Here is a 14295-nt window from a genome sequence, read left to right as displayed (position 1 = left end):
TGAATATTTTATACAATACTGAAAGCAAGCTAATGGGTCTTTAATTCTTCTGTTCTTTAACGTCTCCGTTCTTATGAATGAGTATATAGTTGGTGTTTTTCCAGCTCTCTGGTACACTTCAAGTCGTGAGACATTGCGTATAAAGGGACGCAAGTTTTTCAAGCATGATATCCCCTCCATCTTTGATTAAATTGATTGTTATTCCATCTTCTCCAGCAGCTTTTCCCCTGGTCATGTCTTGCACGGCCCTTCTAACTTCATCGCTAGTTATAGAAGGAGCCTTTGTATCCTGTTCATCAATACTTCGAATGAAAGTATCTTGGCTGTTCTGGGTATTGTAGAGGTCAGTGTAGAATTATTTTACTGCTTTTACTATGTCATCAAAATTGCTGATGATATTACCCGCTTATCTTTCAGTGCATTCATATTGCTTGTCCTATGCGCAATTGTCTTCTCACTGATTTCATACTGCGTCCATATTTTACTGCTTCATAAGTCTTTGCCACGTTATAATTTCGAATATCATTTACTTTCTTCTTGTTGATAAGTTTTGACAGTTCAGCGAATTCTATCTGATCTCTCGAGTTTTCCACATTCATGTTTTGTCGCTTCTTTATTACGACCTTTGTTACTTAGGAGAGCTTCCTCATTGGTTGCCTTGGTGCTTTACCTCTCACTTCAATTGCTGCTTCTGAAATCAGCCTAGTTACGGTTTCATTCATTACCTATATCTTGTCTTCATCTTCGTGTTCCAAAGCTGCATATTTGTTTGCGAGCGCCATCTTGAATTGGTCTGCTTTTACCCTTACTGCGTCTAGGATGGCCTGTTTCTTCGTGACTAATTTTACTCTTTCTCTCTTCAAATTCAAGTGAAATTATAGACCTCAATAACCTATGGTCAGTGCACTTTACCCTACCCTGCACTTCTACATCCTGCACTATGGTGAGATCGGCAGAGAGTATGATATCTATTTAATTCCTTGTTTCTCCATTAGGGCTTTTGCAGGTCCAATCACTGTTGCTGCGCTTCCTGAAGAAGGTATTCATTATTCGGAGCGTATTCCTTTCCGCGAATTCTACCAACATCTCTCCTCTAGCGTTCCTAGAATCGATGCCGTAGTTGCCGATTGATTGCTCACCAGCCTGCTTTCCCCCCACTTTTGCATTGAAGTCGCCAATGACTACCGTATACTGAGTTTGCACCTTCCTCATTGCTAATTCAACATATTCATAAAGCTGTTCCATTTCTTCATCATCGTGACTGGAGTTTGGGACGTAGGCTTGTACTTGCTTCATTTTATACCTCATATTGTGCTTTCTTACAACGACTGCTACCCTCTCTTTAATGCTGTAGAATTACTCAATGTTGCCCGCTATGTACTTATGGATTGAAAATCGTATCCCAAATTCGTTATTATCTGGAAACTTCTGTAGCAGAGGACGTGGCCGTTAGTCAGCGCTGTATAAGCATCACCAGTTCTTCTCACCTCACTAAGGCCAATAATGTCCCAGGCAATGCCTGATAATTCTTCAAATAGCCCTGATAAGCTAGTCTAACTCGATAGGGTGCGCGTGTTGAACGTTGCCAGGTTCAGTTTCCAGTGGCGGCCTGTCCGCACCCAGAGATTCCTCGCACTCTCTGCCGCGTCACAGGTCTGACCGCCGCCTTGATCAGGTGCTCCGCAGCCGCTGGGGACTAAGGGCCATGGGTTAATTGTAGGAGTCATGAGGGAGATAGTGGCCGAATACTACACCAGGGATGCCAATTCCTGTTCTGATGAGGGAGTGAGTTTCTTGAAGCTTAGTGGGCCTTCCAAATTTGGTTGCACCTGGAGTAGTATAGCCCCACTAGCTCTCGGCAATATTGTTTTTGCCGGTGTCAGGCGCCACTCCATGCCTGAAAATGTAGTGGACTGGAGGAGGATTCGAACTTACGACCCTCAGATTAGAAGCCGCATGTTCTACCTCTGCTCTACGCCACCTGCTGATTAGCATAGAGACATATTGCTGGCTACCTGCGTGACACCAGGCATCGCGGATGCATGATGGCGTGCATGTAATGTTTTTACCTGTGTTTAAAAGGTTTTCTGATAACGCTTCACTGCATAATAAGTAATTTTGCTGTAAAGCCCATTATCACACAACAATTATGTATTGCAGCGACCAGCTTGGTTCATTAGTCGCTTTTACTGTTGTCCGCGAGTGGATGTGTAAAAAAGGCTTGGATATGAAAAGAGGGCGAGAACAGAGAAGAATCATGAGGTCAAAAAAACGGCCTAAAACAGCACAACCACACTAGAAACACCTCTGAATGCCTGCTGGTACTGGTACACTTATTAGATGGCTCAGTGCTCGTACTGTGACCGGACACGACGTGTACGCACGTGTGTAATTAAGGAACTCTTACTAGGGGCCCCCATACGCCAAATCATGATTGGGAACTTACCACTGTCATTGAAAAGAAAAGTGTACAATCATTGGATTCTACCGGTGCTAACATATGGGGCAGAAACTTGGAGGTTAACAAAGAAGCTCGAGAACAAGTTAAGGACCGCACAAAGAGCGATGGAACGGAAAATGTTAGGCGTAACTTAAGAGACAGAAAGATAGCGGTGTGGATCAGAGAACAAACGGGGATATCCGATATTCTAATTGACATTAAGCGGAAGAAATTGTGCTGGGCAGGGTATGTAATGCGTAGGATGGATAACCGGTGGACCATTAGTCACAGAATGGATACCAAGAGAAGGGAAGCGCAGTCGAGGACGGCAGGAAACTAGGTGGGGTGATGAAGTTAGGAAATTTGCAGGCGTTAGTTGGAATCATCTATGATTCCAACTAACGCCTGCAAATTCCAACGAGCTATGACTACGGTGGGCCATCGGTGGCTGTGACATATTCGACATCTAGCTCCCCTCTCTCATAATATTCTCTCTCTCGAGAGAGAATATTATGGCATCTGGAGAAGTCCCAGCCGCAGGCTTGCCAAACTTGCTGCTAAATGTGAGATGGCAAGGGACCAAAAAAAGGAAGTGAGAAAAAATAGAAAAAAAAAACACAGCAACATACACATACACACGTGCGAAATACACTACCACAAAAGTTATATTTTCATTGCCTTTCTGGGGCACAAATCAAATATGTATGGTCCAGGAACACGTCCTGTTAAATTGCACCACAAGTCGTTGTTTGTGTCGCTACTGAATTACCAAGGAGATCCCTCACTGTTACAAAGCGTCTGCAAATACAAATAAATGTACTGGTCAACACAACAGGGGGATGCATTTATTTTTTATTTATTTATTTATTTATACATACATACATACTGCAGCCGGTTAGCGCTATGGCAGGAGTGAGTGTATATGCGAGTAAAGCTAATTACGATATGCATAGGCAGGAATATAGAAATAGCAAAATGTAGAGGAACTATACACCAGCAATAGCATTTAAAGATTGAGAAATGGGTAGCAAACGAACTATATAGCATACTGGGTAAGCTATTTCTAAATAAAACCCTCTTGAGTGCACGGCCATTAACAAGACATTTAGCACCTTGAAAAGTCTGTTTTGCAGCAAAATCAATGTGTTTTGCTTTCATTGAAATCCCAAGAATTCAAACACCATATATAGGGTGTCCCACGTAATTTGAGTCAAACATTAAAAACATGCAAATGCCAACGTAGCTGGACGGAACCAACGTAATGTTCTTTGTCGTCGCTTAGAGATACTCATATTATTTTTTGCATTCCGCGCAATTGCATAATTGCTATTAGTAAATAATCAACTTCTCAAATATTATAATTAAATGAAAAGTGTCAATGAGAACATTGTAGAGCAACATGAAAAACTCCCGATACAGTTTTCTGTTGCTCAATACGTGCTACATAAAAGGGTTTTCCCGAGCGTGAAAGGAGCCCGTGAATACACACAAAGTGCATCGAGCGGCCAGTCGCGCGGCAATTTTGCGTGTATTCGCGGGCGTCTCTCGTGCGTGGAAAAACAGTTTTACGTAGCACGTATTGAGCAACAGAAAACTGTATCGGGTGTTTTTTATGTTGCTCTACAATTTTCCATCGAGGCGAAATGCAAAAACGCCCGTGTGCTTGCGTAGTAGTACACGTTAAAGAACCCCAGGTGGTCAAATTTAATCCGGAGCCTTCCACTGCGGCGTGCCTTATAATTAGAACTGGTTTTGGCATGTAAAGCCCCAGAAAGAAGAAGAAGAAGATGCAATAATACAAGATCGTATTGCTGGAAGAGGAGCGCGAGGGTTGTAACTATTTTAGGTTCAAGTGGTCATTCAGTAGCTGCATAAAGCTGGAGGGGCTGGATTCGGTAACAACTCTTTCAGGAACGTTGTTCCATTCTTCTGTCGCGATGGGAAGGAAAGATTTGCTGAAGGCGTTGGATGAGCCGAGTAAACGATGAATGCCGAGGGTATTAAATAAACGGCGAGAGGAGCGTAAATGGGCATATAACAAGTTTTCGCGTAGAGCAGGAAAGTTAAAATATAATTTGTGGAAGAGACAAAGCATAGCAATTTTTCGGTGGAGCGCTAAGGGTTCAAGGCTGAGAGACGATTTCATGTTAGTAACGCTGAGCTGAGATGTATATTGAGAGGTTACGAAGTGTGCTTCCCGGTTTTGGATGGTTTCGGGCGAGTGAATCAAGTAGGCAGGGTGAGGGTTCCATATTGCTGAGGCATATTACATTTTAGCTCGAATGTATGTTTCACATGCCAGGTGTCTGATGGATGGGGGGGGGGACATAGCACGTGAGCTTCGTCAAAAGCCAAGTATTCTAGAAGTACTAGCACAATCTTTGGTAATATGGTTAGCCCACGTTAATTTGTTCGTTATTTCGACACCGAGGTACCTGTATGAGTTTTTCAGTGACAACGCCATTGAGTTCTGGGAGCGCGGGAAATGATTAATGGGGCATTTACGTGAGATGTCCATTTAGTTACATTTCAAAATATTAAGCTGCATGAGCCAGTCGCAGCACCACAGCTGGATTCGGTTTAGGTCGTCTTTTAATAATTCCTGGTCAGTGTTATCCGAGATGCGTTGATGAATGACACAATCGTCCGCAAAAAGGCGGACAGGTCCCGAAATCGTAAGGGGCAGGTCATTGTTGAAAACCAGGAAGCCGTGCAAGAACAAAACCTTGGGGTACTCCAGAGATGACTGCCTTGTTTTCAGATGCGTGACTGGCGATAACTGAGCTGTGAGCGGTTACACCAAAAAATCAGCAGCCCCTCTCCTGTCGAGGAAATGGGGGCTGCGAAGCTTGTCGTGTGTTTCTTCAGTGTTCCTCGGAACGAATTGCACTGACGAGTACCACGTTGTGCTCGAACCACAACCGGTCACACGCACTGCAGCTGGCTGCAAAGTTCCGGTTGAGAAACTCGCGTTGGCTCTAGCGTTGCCCAGGCGTGCACCACCGTTGTCGGGTTCCTGGAGGGCAAGAAGACGCTGACGTTTGGTCTAAACATCGCGCTCCCACAACTCGGGGTTTGCGGCTCCTCGCTGACGTTTCGCCTGGGCTTCGGAAGCCTTCCCGCTAGAATCGGCAGGTCGACGACGAGCCCTTTGCCGAGCGATTTCCCGGCGCCGTTGCTTAAATGCAGCCTGCTCCTCGGCAGAACGCACGACGCGGGGCCATCCCATCCGGGCGCCGAAACATTTGAGGTGAGGGAAGCCCGGCGAAGCGCGCGAGGACTCCCATACTTTCCCCTTCCTTCCCCGCGACACACCAAACGACCCTGATTGGTCGCGCGCGTCACGGGATCTTGCGCCGACGCAGCTTTCCCCGCACCTGCTCTTTCTTTATTTCCTTCATTCTTTCTTTGTTGTCCCTGGCTTATACAGTCATATCCCTGGCTCATATCCGCATATGCAATGCGGGTATGCACTACACGTCAGTTTTTTCTTGACTACAACGCCATCAAAACTTGTGAGCCAATACATGCTTCGCTTGAAAAGCAGCGACTCTAGGATAATACTAGAGGGTTGATGACCGACATGCAAGTTAACAGATGGCACGTTGGTGAGGAACGCGATCAAATGCTTTTGAGAAACCTAAATAAATGACGTCTGCTTGAAACAAAGAATCTTGATTTAGGTGAAGACTGGTTGGGAATTCAAAAGGTTGCGATCGCAGCTTCAGGGCTGGCTTCTCGAAGCCAGCCCTGAAACCATTTTCTTTGGGAAAGAAGAAAAGTTTTGATCGACGTGATCCGCTCTATAGGAGTGGAGAATATGCTCGAAGAGTTTACATGAGATGCATGTTAATGAAACCGAGATATAATTGAACGGGTCAGTACGGTCTCCGATCTTAAACACTGGCACAACTTTGCTTCATGACCAGTCGTCTGGAACTTGAGCGGTGTTGAGAGACTGGACGAAGATAAGTTGTAGAATTTTGCTTGCCAAATGTTTCGTTCCTTTGATTATCTTAGCAGGAATATTCCCGAGTCGGGGTGAAGCTGACGGCTTGAGATTCTAGATGAGCTTTGACATTCCTTGGGATGTAATGGTAACAGGTGGCAGAGTGATGAGGATGCCTAGTCTTCAGAATGCACGATGCCCCCATTTCTTGATCTCTGCTTATGTTTCCCTATCTTTTCTTAATCTCAGCTATTACAGATCATGGTGCGCTGCTTTAGAAGGCTCGGACAGGGCAGCAAACTGTACACTACCTTGCACAGGCTTTGCGCAGTACCTTGGATGTGATTTTTCCGAGCCTTGAAAAACATTGGTCACGTTTTATGTTTATATGTGTATCGTGATCTGATAGTACGCTTACCAGCGCAAACCACGTCATTATTTCTACTCGGCACGAGCCATGCCCTTTCTCTTTACTTTTCCCTCTTTGCTCTTGGCGTGTCTTTATAAGCAAGCGCAATAAAGGACGCAAGCAGTTTTTCGCCCTTCACCATGTCGGCCTGGTCGATGCTTTGCACACGCCCATAACGCACGGAACTTTACATGGTGTCAGAAGTGGCCGCCCAGTGCAACACTATCCAGCGGGAGCAGAACCTCGGGTGCACCCAGGAGCAGACATGGATGTGCTGAAGCCACCGGGACCACTACTCATGACAGGTGATATGGGCAAGAATTGGCAACGGTTTAAGCAGATGCTGGAGCTCTACTTCACGGTAACAAAGCCGCATGACAAACCCCTGAGCAAGGAAGCGAAGACAGCAGTACTACTGAGCTTAGCAGGGGAGGACGCATTAGCAGTTTTCAACAACTTCTCCTTCAGGGAAGGTGAAAGGAAAGAAGACTACGATACCGTCGTAGTCAAGTTTGACGCATACTGGGCTGCTCAAACAAACGAAGTCTACGAGCGGTATCTGTTCCGAAAGCGGATGCAGACAGCGGGGGAGAGTTTTGAACAGTTCGCACGAGACGTGAGGATGCAAGCCCGATCGTGCAATTTCGGAGAGCTAACAGACTCCATGATTCGCGACCAAATTGTGATCGGCGTTAGCAATGACAGCCTCCGGGCCAAACTCCTGCAAGATAACGAGCTCACGCTGGCCAAAGCCGAAAAAATATGCAAGGCATCAGAGGTAGCTGCTTTGCAATGCAAAGCATGGTCAGATAAAGTAAACCAAGTAGATCCAGTGAATGTCGCTCGGATCTCAACCAAGCATCCAAAAATGTTGAAATGCTCACGTTGTGGCAGAGAACACAGGCCACGCGACTGCCCAGCTTATGGCAAAACTTGCAGAATCTGTAACAGAAGGAATCACTTTGCTGTTTGCTGCAGAAGAGCGGCGCGTGTAGATGAGCTCCAGGATGACGGTGATGGCAACGACTTTGAAATTTTAGATGTGTGTACCGGTAACATACGGAATGAACGAGATTGGATGGTGATAGCGAGCCTTGGCGGCGACGAACTAAAATTCAAAGTCGACACGGGATCTCAAGCTAACCTCATACCGTATTCAGCCTACAGGAAGCTGCGGCCAATGCCGCCTGTCAAACGCAGCAACACCACTTTGCGGTCATACGATGGGGCCATCATCAAACATCTAGGCGTCATCAGCCAAGAAGTAGTCATCGGTGACAGACGCCAGCACTTGGACTTCTTCGTCTCCAAGAAAGGAAGACAGGCACTGCGCTGGCTCAAGGCAAGTGAAATGCTCGGGCTAGTTACCAGGACAGTCGACGCAGTAGCAGCAAGCAGCTCCGAACAAGTAATGCAGGAATTCGGCGAGCTATTCCAAGGCACCGGCTGCGTACAGCGACACTACAAGATGGTCCTGTCTGCGGATGCTGTCCCAGTGGTTCAAGCTGCCCGACGAGTTCCTTTGGCCCTAAAAGAACCACTTCGCAACGAGCTGAAGCGGATGGAGCAAGCGGGCATCGTGACAAAGGTCAACGAACCGACTGAATGGGTAAGCCCATTGGTAATTGTCAAGGAAAAAGAAGGAAAGTTGTGGGCATTGCATGGATCCCAGGATAATCAACGCTAGCATAAAACGGGAGCATTACGAAATGCCAAGGCGGGAGGACGTAGAGGCAGAACTGGCCGGTGCAAAGGTGTTCAGTAGACTTGACGCAAAAGCTGGTTTTCATCAAATTCCTCTCGACGAAGAAACGTCAAGAATCTGCACTTTCACAACTCCTTTCGCAAGGTATAGGTTCTTGCGGATGCCCTTTGGAATTGCGTCAGCGTCAGAAGTATTTCAAAAGACTCTGAGCGAAATATTTGATTCCTTACCGGGCGTTCATGTGTATGTAGATGACATTTTGATTTGGGGAATCTCGCAGGAACAACATGACCATCGGTTGAGATCAGTACTCGAAGCTGTTAGGAAAGCTGGTCTTAAGCTAAACGCAGAGAAGTGCAAGGTTGTTGTTCACGAAATCGAATTTCTGGGTGATATTATCTCGAAAGACGGCATAAAGCCCAACCAACGGCTGATCGAATGCATGAAATAGATGCCCATTCCGGCCGATAAACAGGGAGTGCAGCGTCTTCTGGGTGTAGCCAATTATTTTTCCAAGTACCTTCCCTCCTTGTCGCAGAGGACGTCTTCTTTGCGCAGCCTAATCAAGCATGATGCAGTATTTGCATGGACACCAAACCACACGCATGAATGGCACAGTATCTGCGACAGCCTTGGCCAGCAGCCACTGCTAGCTATCTTGAACCTGAGAAAGAAACAAAAGTGACGTCAGATGCATCAATAAATGGTTTGGGTTCAGCTCTCATGCAGCGTCACGGAAGTGAACGGCGTCCTGTGGCATACGCATCATGGGTGCTGACGGACGCGGAACAGCGTTATTCACAGATAGAAAAGGAAGCATTAGCAGTGACTTTCGGCTGCCAGAAGTTTCATTACTTCATCTGTGGTCGACAAATTGTCTTGGAAACTGATCATCGGCCGTTGATAGCTATAGCTGAAAAAGCAATCGCTGATATGCCACCTAGACTACAAAGGTTTTTTATGCGTCTGCTCAAATATGACTATGTCCTTCGATACGTTTCAGGAAAAGAACTCATCTTGGCAGACATGCTATCGCGAGCCACAGCCGTGATGCCGGACCAGGGCGATGCGGACGCTGATGCCGATGTGGAAATGCATGCTGTGAGTGCAGTTACAGCCCTTGTCAGCGACATCACGTTGAAGCGGCTAAACGAAGAGACTGACAATGATCCCTATTTACGCGCCGTAATTCAGGTCGTTCGCAACGGTGAAAAAGTTGAAGGAGAGCTGAAACCTTTCACAGGCGAGCTGTCAATTGTGAAAGGTGCTCTACTGAAAGGTACAAAAGTGATCGTGCCTGTGTCCATGAGAGGCGAGATGATGGCACGAGTGCACGAAGGCCACATGGGCCTTAATAAATGTAAAGCAAGGGCAAGAAGGTTCATTTTTTGGCCAAACATTAACGCAGATATCACAGAAATGTTCCAGAGGTGGGCTGTGTGCAAACGCTATGCATATAATCAGCCCGCCGAACCACTCATCATTAGACCTACACCGCATTACCCATGGTATAGGGTCGATGTCGACTTATTAGAATACGGTGGAAGGTCGTATCTTTCAGTGTATGGCGCTCTTTCTAACTTTCCAGAAGTGGAGGAGCTGCGTGACACATCGGCGACAACCGTCATCGACAAGCTGGGGGCCATATTTGCGAGATACGGTGTGCCGTATGAGGTGTGTACAGACAACGGACCTCAGTTGAGAAGCCGGGACTTCTGCCGATTTGCAAGCAGGTATGACTTCAGACATGTCACCTCAAGCCCGGAGTTCCCGAGGTCCAACGGACTTGCAGAGATAGGCGTGCAGGTAGCTAAAAGAATTTTGAAGAAAACGAAAGAAGCAAGAGAAGATTTCTGGCTGGGGCTACTTAGCTACAGGCCAACCCCGTTAGAAGATGGACGATCACCTGGAGAACTACTGCAAGGAAGGCGATTAAGATCGACTCTTCCTGATTGAAGCAACCAGCAGAGAACCCAAGTGTGGAAACATGTTCAAAAGGAATATTCAAGACGGGTTCTAGCACCACTGGAAAAGGGACAGACTGTTAGGCTGAAGAAAAAGTCTTGGTCACGGAAAGCGAAAGTGGTTAAGCAGGTGTATCCAAGATCATATGAAGTGTTGACAGAGGACAACAAAACACTCCGTCGCAACAGGCAACATCTGCTTCCCACAGGTGAAGGACGCACTGGAAGATGACCACGGTACTGAGGAATGCCAGCAAAGTACACACGCCGCTCCCGACCTGCCCGAGCAGATTAACGCACCGCCTGTAATGGCGACAGACCCCACTACATCATTACGAAGATCTCGCCGCCAGGTCAGACCACCTCAACGTCTGCAGTACGATTCGAATTTCCAACAGTTGTCTTAAACTCTTTACTTTTTAATACTGTGAGGACGTGCATTACATAGCTGCTGTTCTTAAATGTGTACTTTCAAAAGGAGAGGGATGTATCGTGATCGATAGTACGCTTACCAGCGCAAACCACGTCATTATTTCTACTCGGCACGAGCCGTGCCCTTTATCTTTACTTTTCCCTCTTTGCTCTTGGCGTGTCTTTATAAGCAAGCGCAATAAAGGACGCAAGCACTTTTTCGCCCTTCACCATGTCGGCCTGGTGGATGCTTCGCACACGCCCATAACGCACGGAACTTTACAATATGGTATGCGCCTAATCAAATAAACTATTCTAATTCTGCACATTTATAAATGATTTATCGAGCTACGTACCATAAGTGTTCGCTGATTTGCTCGCGTGTTGAGGATGCCTAGTCTTCAGAAAGCACGATTTCTCGTTCACTCCTGTTTTTCATTGCTTGATATCAGTTAACACAGATCACAGTGGATTGTTTTAGACGGCTCGGACATAGAAGTGACGTGTACACTACCTTGCACAGGCTGAGTTGCAATATCCTTGGTGTAATTTTTTCAAGCCTAGGAAATAAATGGTGACGTTTTATGTTTAATTCGTGTGTTCCTTATCAACCATGCAATTCTACTTCTGCTTATTTAAAAATTATTTATGGAGTCATCATGAGAGTTCAATCCTTTGCACACGTGTTAGGATGCCTAGTGTTCAGAATGCAGAATACTCCCTTTTCTTGTTCACAGCTTCTTATTTTCATTCTTTTCTAATCTCTTTTCATGTAGATCACGGTGCATTGTTTTTGAAGGCCTAGACAGGGAAGTAAAGTGTACTCTGCCTTGCACAGGCTGAAGTGCAATATTTTCCAGTGATTTTTTTCACGTCATGGGAACCATTGGTCATGTTTTATGCTTAATGCGTGAGTTCCTATTAAGTACGCTAATATAATTCTGCATAGTTAAAGATGATTAATCAATTCATCATGAGTCTCCTGTACTTTGCCCACGTGATGAGGATGCCTAGTTCTCAGAATGCACGATGCCCCCTTTTCTAGTTCACTGCTTCTTTTTTTTCCTTTCTTTATTCTCAGTTCATACAGGTCATGGATAACAGCCTTAGAGGGCTCGGACAGGTAAATGGAGTGCACACTACCTTGCACAGGCTGAATTGCAATATTTTTGCTGTGATTTTTTAGGGGCGAAGCTCCTTAGGGTGTGGGTCTGTCCCTCCTCTGTAGTATGTAGTAGTAGTAGTAGTCGTCGTAGTAGGTAGTCACGTCTACTTTTATAAGAAAAAAAAATTCCGACAGTTGTGTTCGTAGCGCGGAATCGAACCAGGGACCCCTCGCTTCCGAACGCGCGGCGCTAGCCACTACGCCACGAAGCGCACATGGACACACGCACCACGATGACAATAAATACCCAACATTAACGAAAGACTGCGCATTTCTAACGCGTTTGTGCTAGCGCGTTACGGCCCGTGTAAGAAGCTGGTGTAAGACGCTGTGGCCTCTCCGCCTTACCCTCTTGCCGCCGCCTTGGGCAGCGCATTCGAAACACGTTGAAGGCGGTGGCAAGTCAAGTTCAAGTCGAGGAGCGTTTATGGATACGGGGGTTATACTCTCTCAGCAGTCACGTGATGGCGTCGGCAAACGCGGTGCACGTTCAGGCATGTGTAAACGGCTGCGTAAGACGCTGTGGCCTCTCCCCCTTACTAGAGAGTACTGCACGTTTCTAACGCGTTTGTGCTAGCGTCCCCTTAAGCGGGAGATGGTGCAATTATAATGAAGGGCGCTGTTATAAAATAGGAATGACGTCACATATGGCGCGTGTCATTGGTGGAAGTCAATCGTTCGATTTAGTGCGGCGAGACTGGGCGAATTACACGGAAGATTCACGGTTTACCGATGATTCCCTCCGGAGCTTCGCCCACTCATCATCATTCACCCCGTGGATATGCGGTGTTTTTCTTCAAGCCATGGGAATCACTGATACGTTATAAGTTTAATCCACGTGTTCTTCCTCAGCCACTTTATTCTAATTATGCTTATTTGAAATTATTTATGAGGTCATTATGAGTGTTCAGTGCTTTGTTCAAGTGTGGAAGATTCCTAGTTTTCGGAATCCACGATGCCCCCATTTCTTGATCACTGCTTATTTTTTTCTTTCTTTTCCTAATCTTTGTTCATATAGATCATGGTGCACTGCTTTAGAAGGCCCGGACTGGGCAGTGAAATGTACACTACTTTACACAGGCTGAGGTGAAATATTTTTGCTGTGATTTTTCAGAGCCTTGGAAAACATCGGTCACGTTTTATGTTTATATCGTGTGTTCCTCATATACCACGCTATTTTAATGCTGCTCATGAAAATCAGTTATCGAGTCATGTTGTGTGCGCAGTGCTCTGCTAAAGTGTGGAGGATGCCTACTGCTCAAAATGCACAATGCCCCCATTTCTTGTTCATGGCTTCTTTTTTTCGTTCTTTTCTTAGTAGACGACAAAATTCATGTCTTACGCATGGCTGCTAAACCGACGATTATGATCGAGTAGGACTTATGCAAAACTGTTGTAAACATTGTAACAAATTCACGGAAAGTATCATTGTTAAATTAAATTTGTCCACTTTGGATGTTCTAACGGTATGTATATTGCAGTTTACAGAACTGCGATATCGGTTCTTGGTGCGGAGTGACGGATTAGTGAACTTCGTGCAAAAGCATTCATGCAACCTTACCTACCTGCTTCTATTCGTGCAACCTTTTGTGCAAACTTACCAATTTCAGTCAATTATGGTAAAAAAACATGCCTTCGATAAATCAAAATGCCGTTTCCAGCAGTCCATCGGCCAAGTGGTTATGTCAGAAAAACATTCCTGCATTTTAAATGTATTTCAATAAGAAGTTGGGCCCGAGCTAAAGCTTCCTCGTGAGGTATACAACTAACGCCTCGATATTAATAATGGCGACATGATCCGGGACGCGCAAAAGGCCAGGTGCTTCTACAATTAACCAGATAAAGTGTGCTGGCATGAACCTTCTCTCATTATGGTCCTAAAAGGTATGATTTCCTTATGGGTCGCTGCCATAAAAAATGCCGCATTTTCTGTCCTAAAGGCGAAACATCAATGCTATAGACCAGATTTTATTGCGATAGCAATTATATGTACATTCTAGGCGCATTTCAGCCGTCGTCGTCGCCGTGATGGTCCGTATGAAGTGCAAGTGCGATAACACCGTGGCCGCACGCCGTACGCTGTAGGTGTGAGGGAAAGTGTGCGAAAGTGGGCCGAGGATGCTGACTTGATTTCGCGCGCGCAAAGGAGGAAGGCAGGGAGGAAGCACGCTGTCTTCCGCCAAGCGCAAGGCACCGGGGGAAGGGGGGGGGGGCGGTGTTCTAATCCTGCGGTGGCTGCGTATGGCGCGGCA

General features: G+C 46.1%; 1 protein-coding gene across 1 annotated transcript; it reads left to right on the top strand.

Annotated features, from left to right (window-relative positions):
- The first annotated feature begins 6785 nt into the window (after nucleotides 1-6785).
- Nucleotides 6786-9594, top strand: LOC125942798 (uncharacterized). Its single transcript, XM_049661042.1, has 2 exons — nucleotides 6786-8407; nucleotides 9507-9594. Exons 1-2 carry the CDS (start codon nucleotides 7064-7066, stop codon nucleotides 9552-9554), a joined length of 1392 nt encoding a protein of 463 aa, XP_049516999.1. The 5' UTR covers nucleotides 6786-7063; the 3' UTR covers nucleotides 9555-9594.
- Nucleotides 9595-14295: the final 4701 nt, after the last annotated feature.

This window comes from Dermacentor silvarum, chromosome 1 (assembly GCF_013339745.2).
Source record: "Dermacentor silvarum isolate Dsil-2018 chromosome 1, BIME_Dsil_1.4, whole genome shotgun sequence".
Classification (NCBI taxonomy): Eukaryota; Metazoa; Arthropoda; class Arachnida; order Ixodida; family Ixodidae; genus Dermacentor; species Dermacentor silvarum.
The sequence above is the reverse complement of the archived record's forward strand: the minus strand, read 5'-3'. Positions and strand labels throughout refer to the sequence as shown.

Excerpts from the sequence above, each read along its gene's own strand:
- LOC125942798 (XM_049661042.1), top strand. The coding sequence starts at position 7,064 with ATGGATGTGCTGAAGCCACCGGGACCACTACTCATGACAGGTGATATG. Across the intron at positions 8,408-9,506 it reads TCAACGAACCGACTGAATGG|GAAAAGAACTCATCTTGGCA; the intron begins GTAAGCCCATTG and ends GATACGTTTCAG.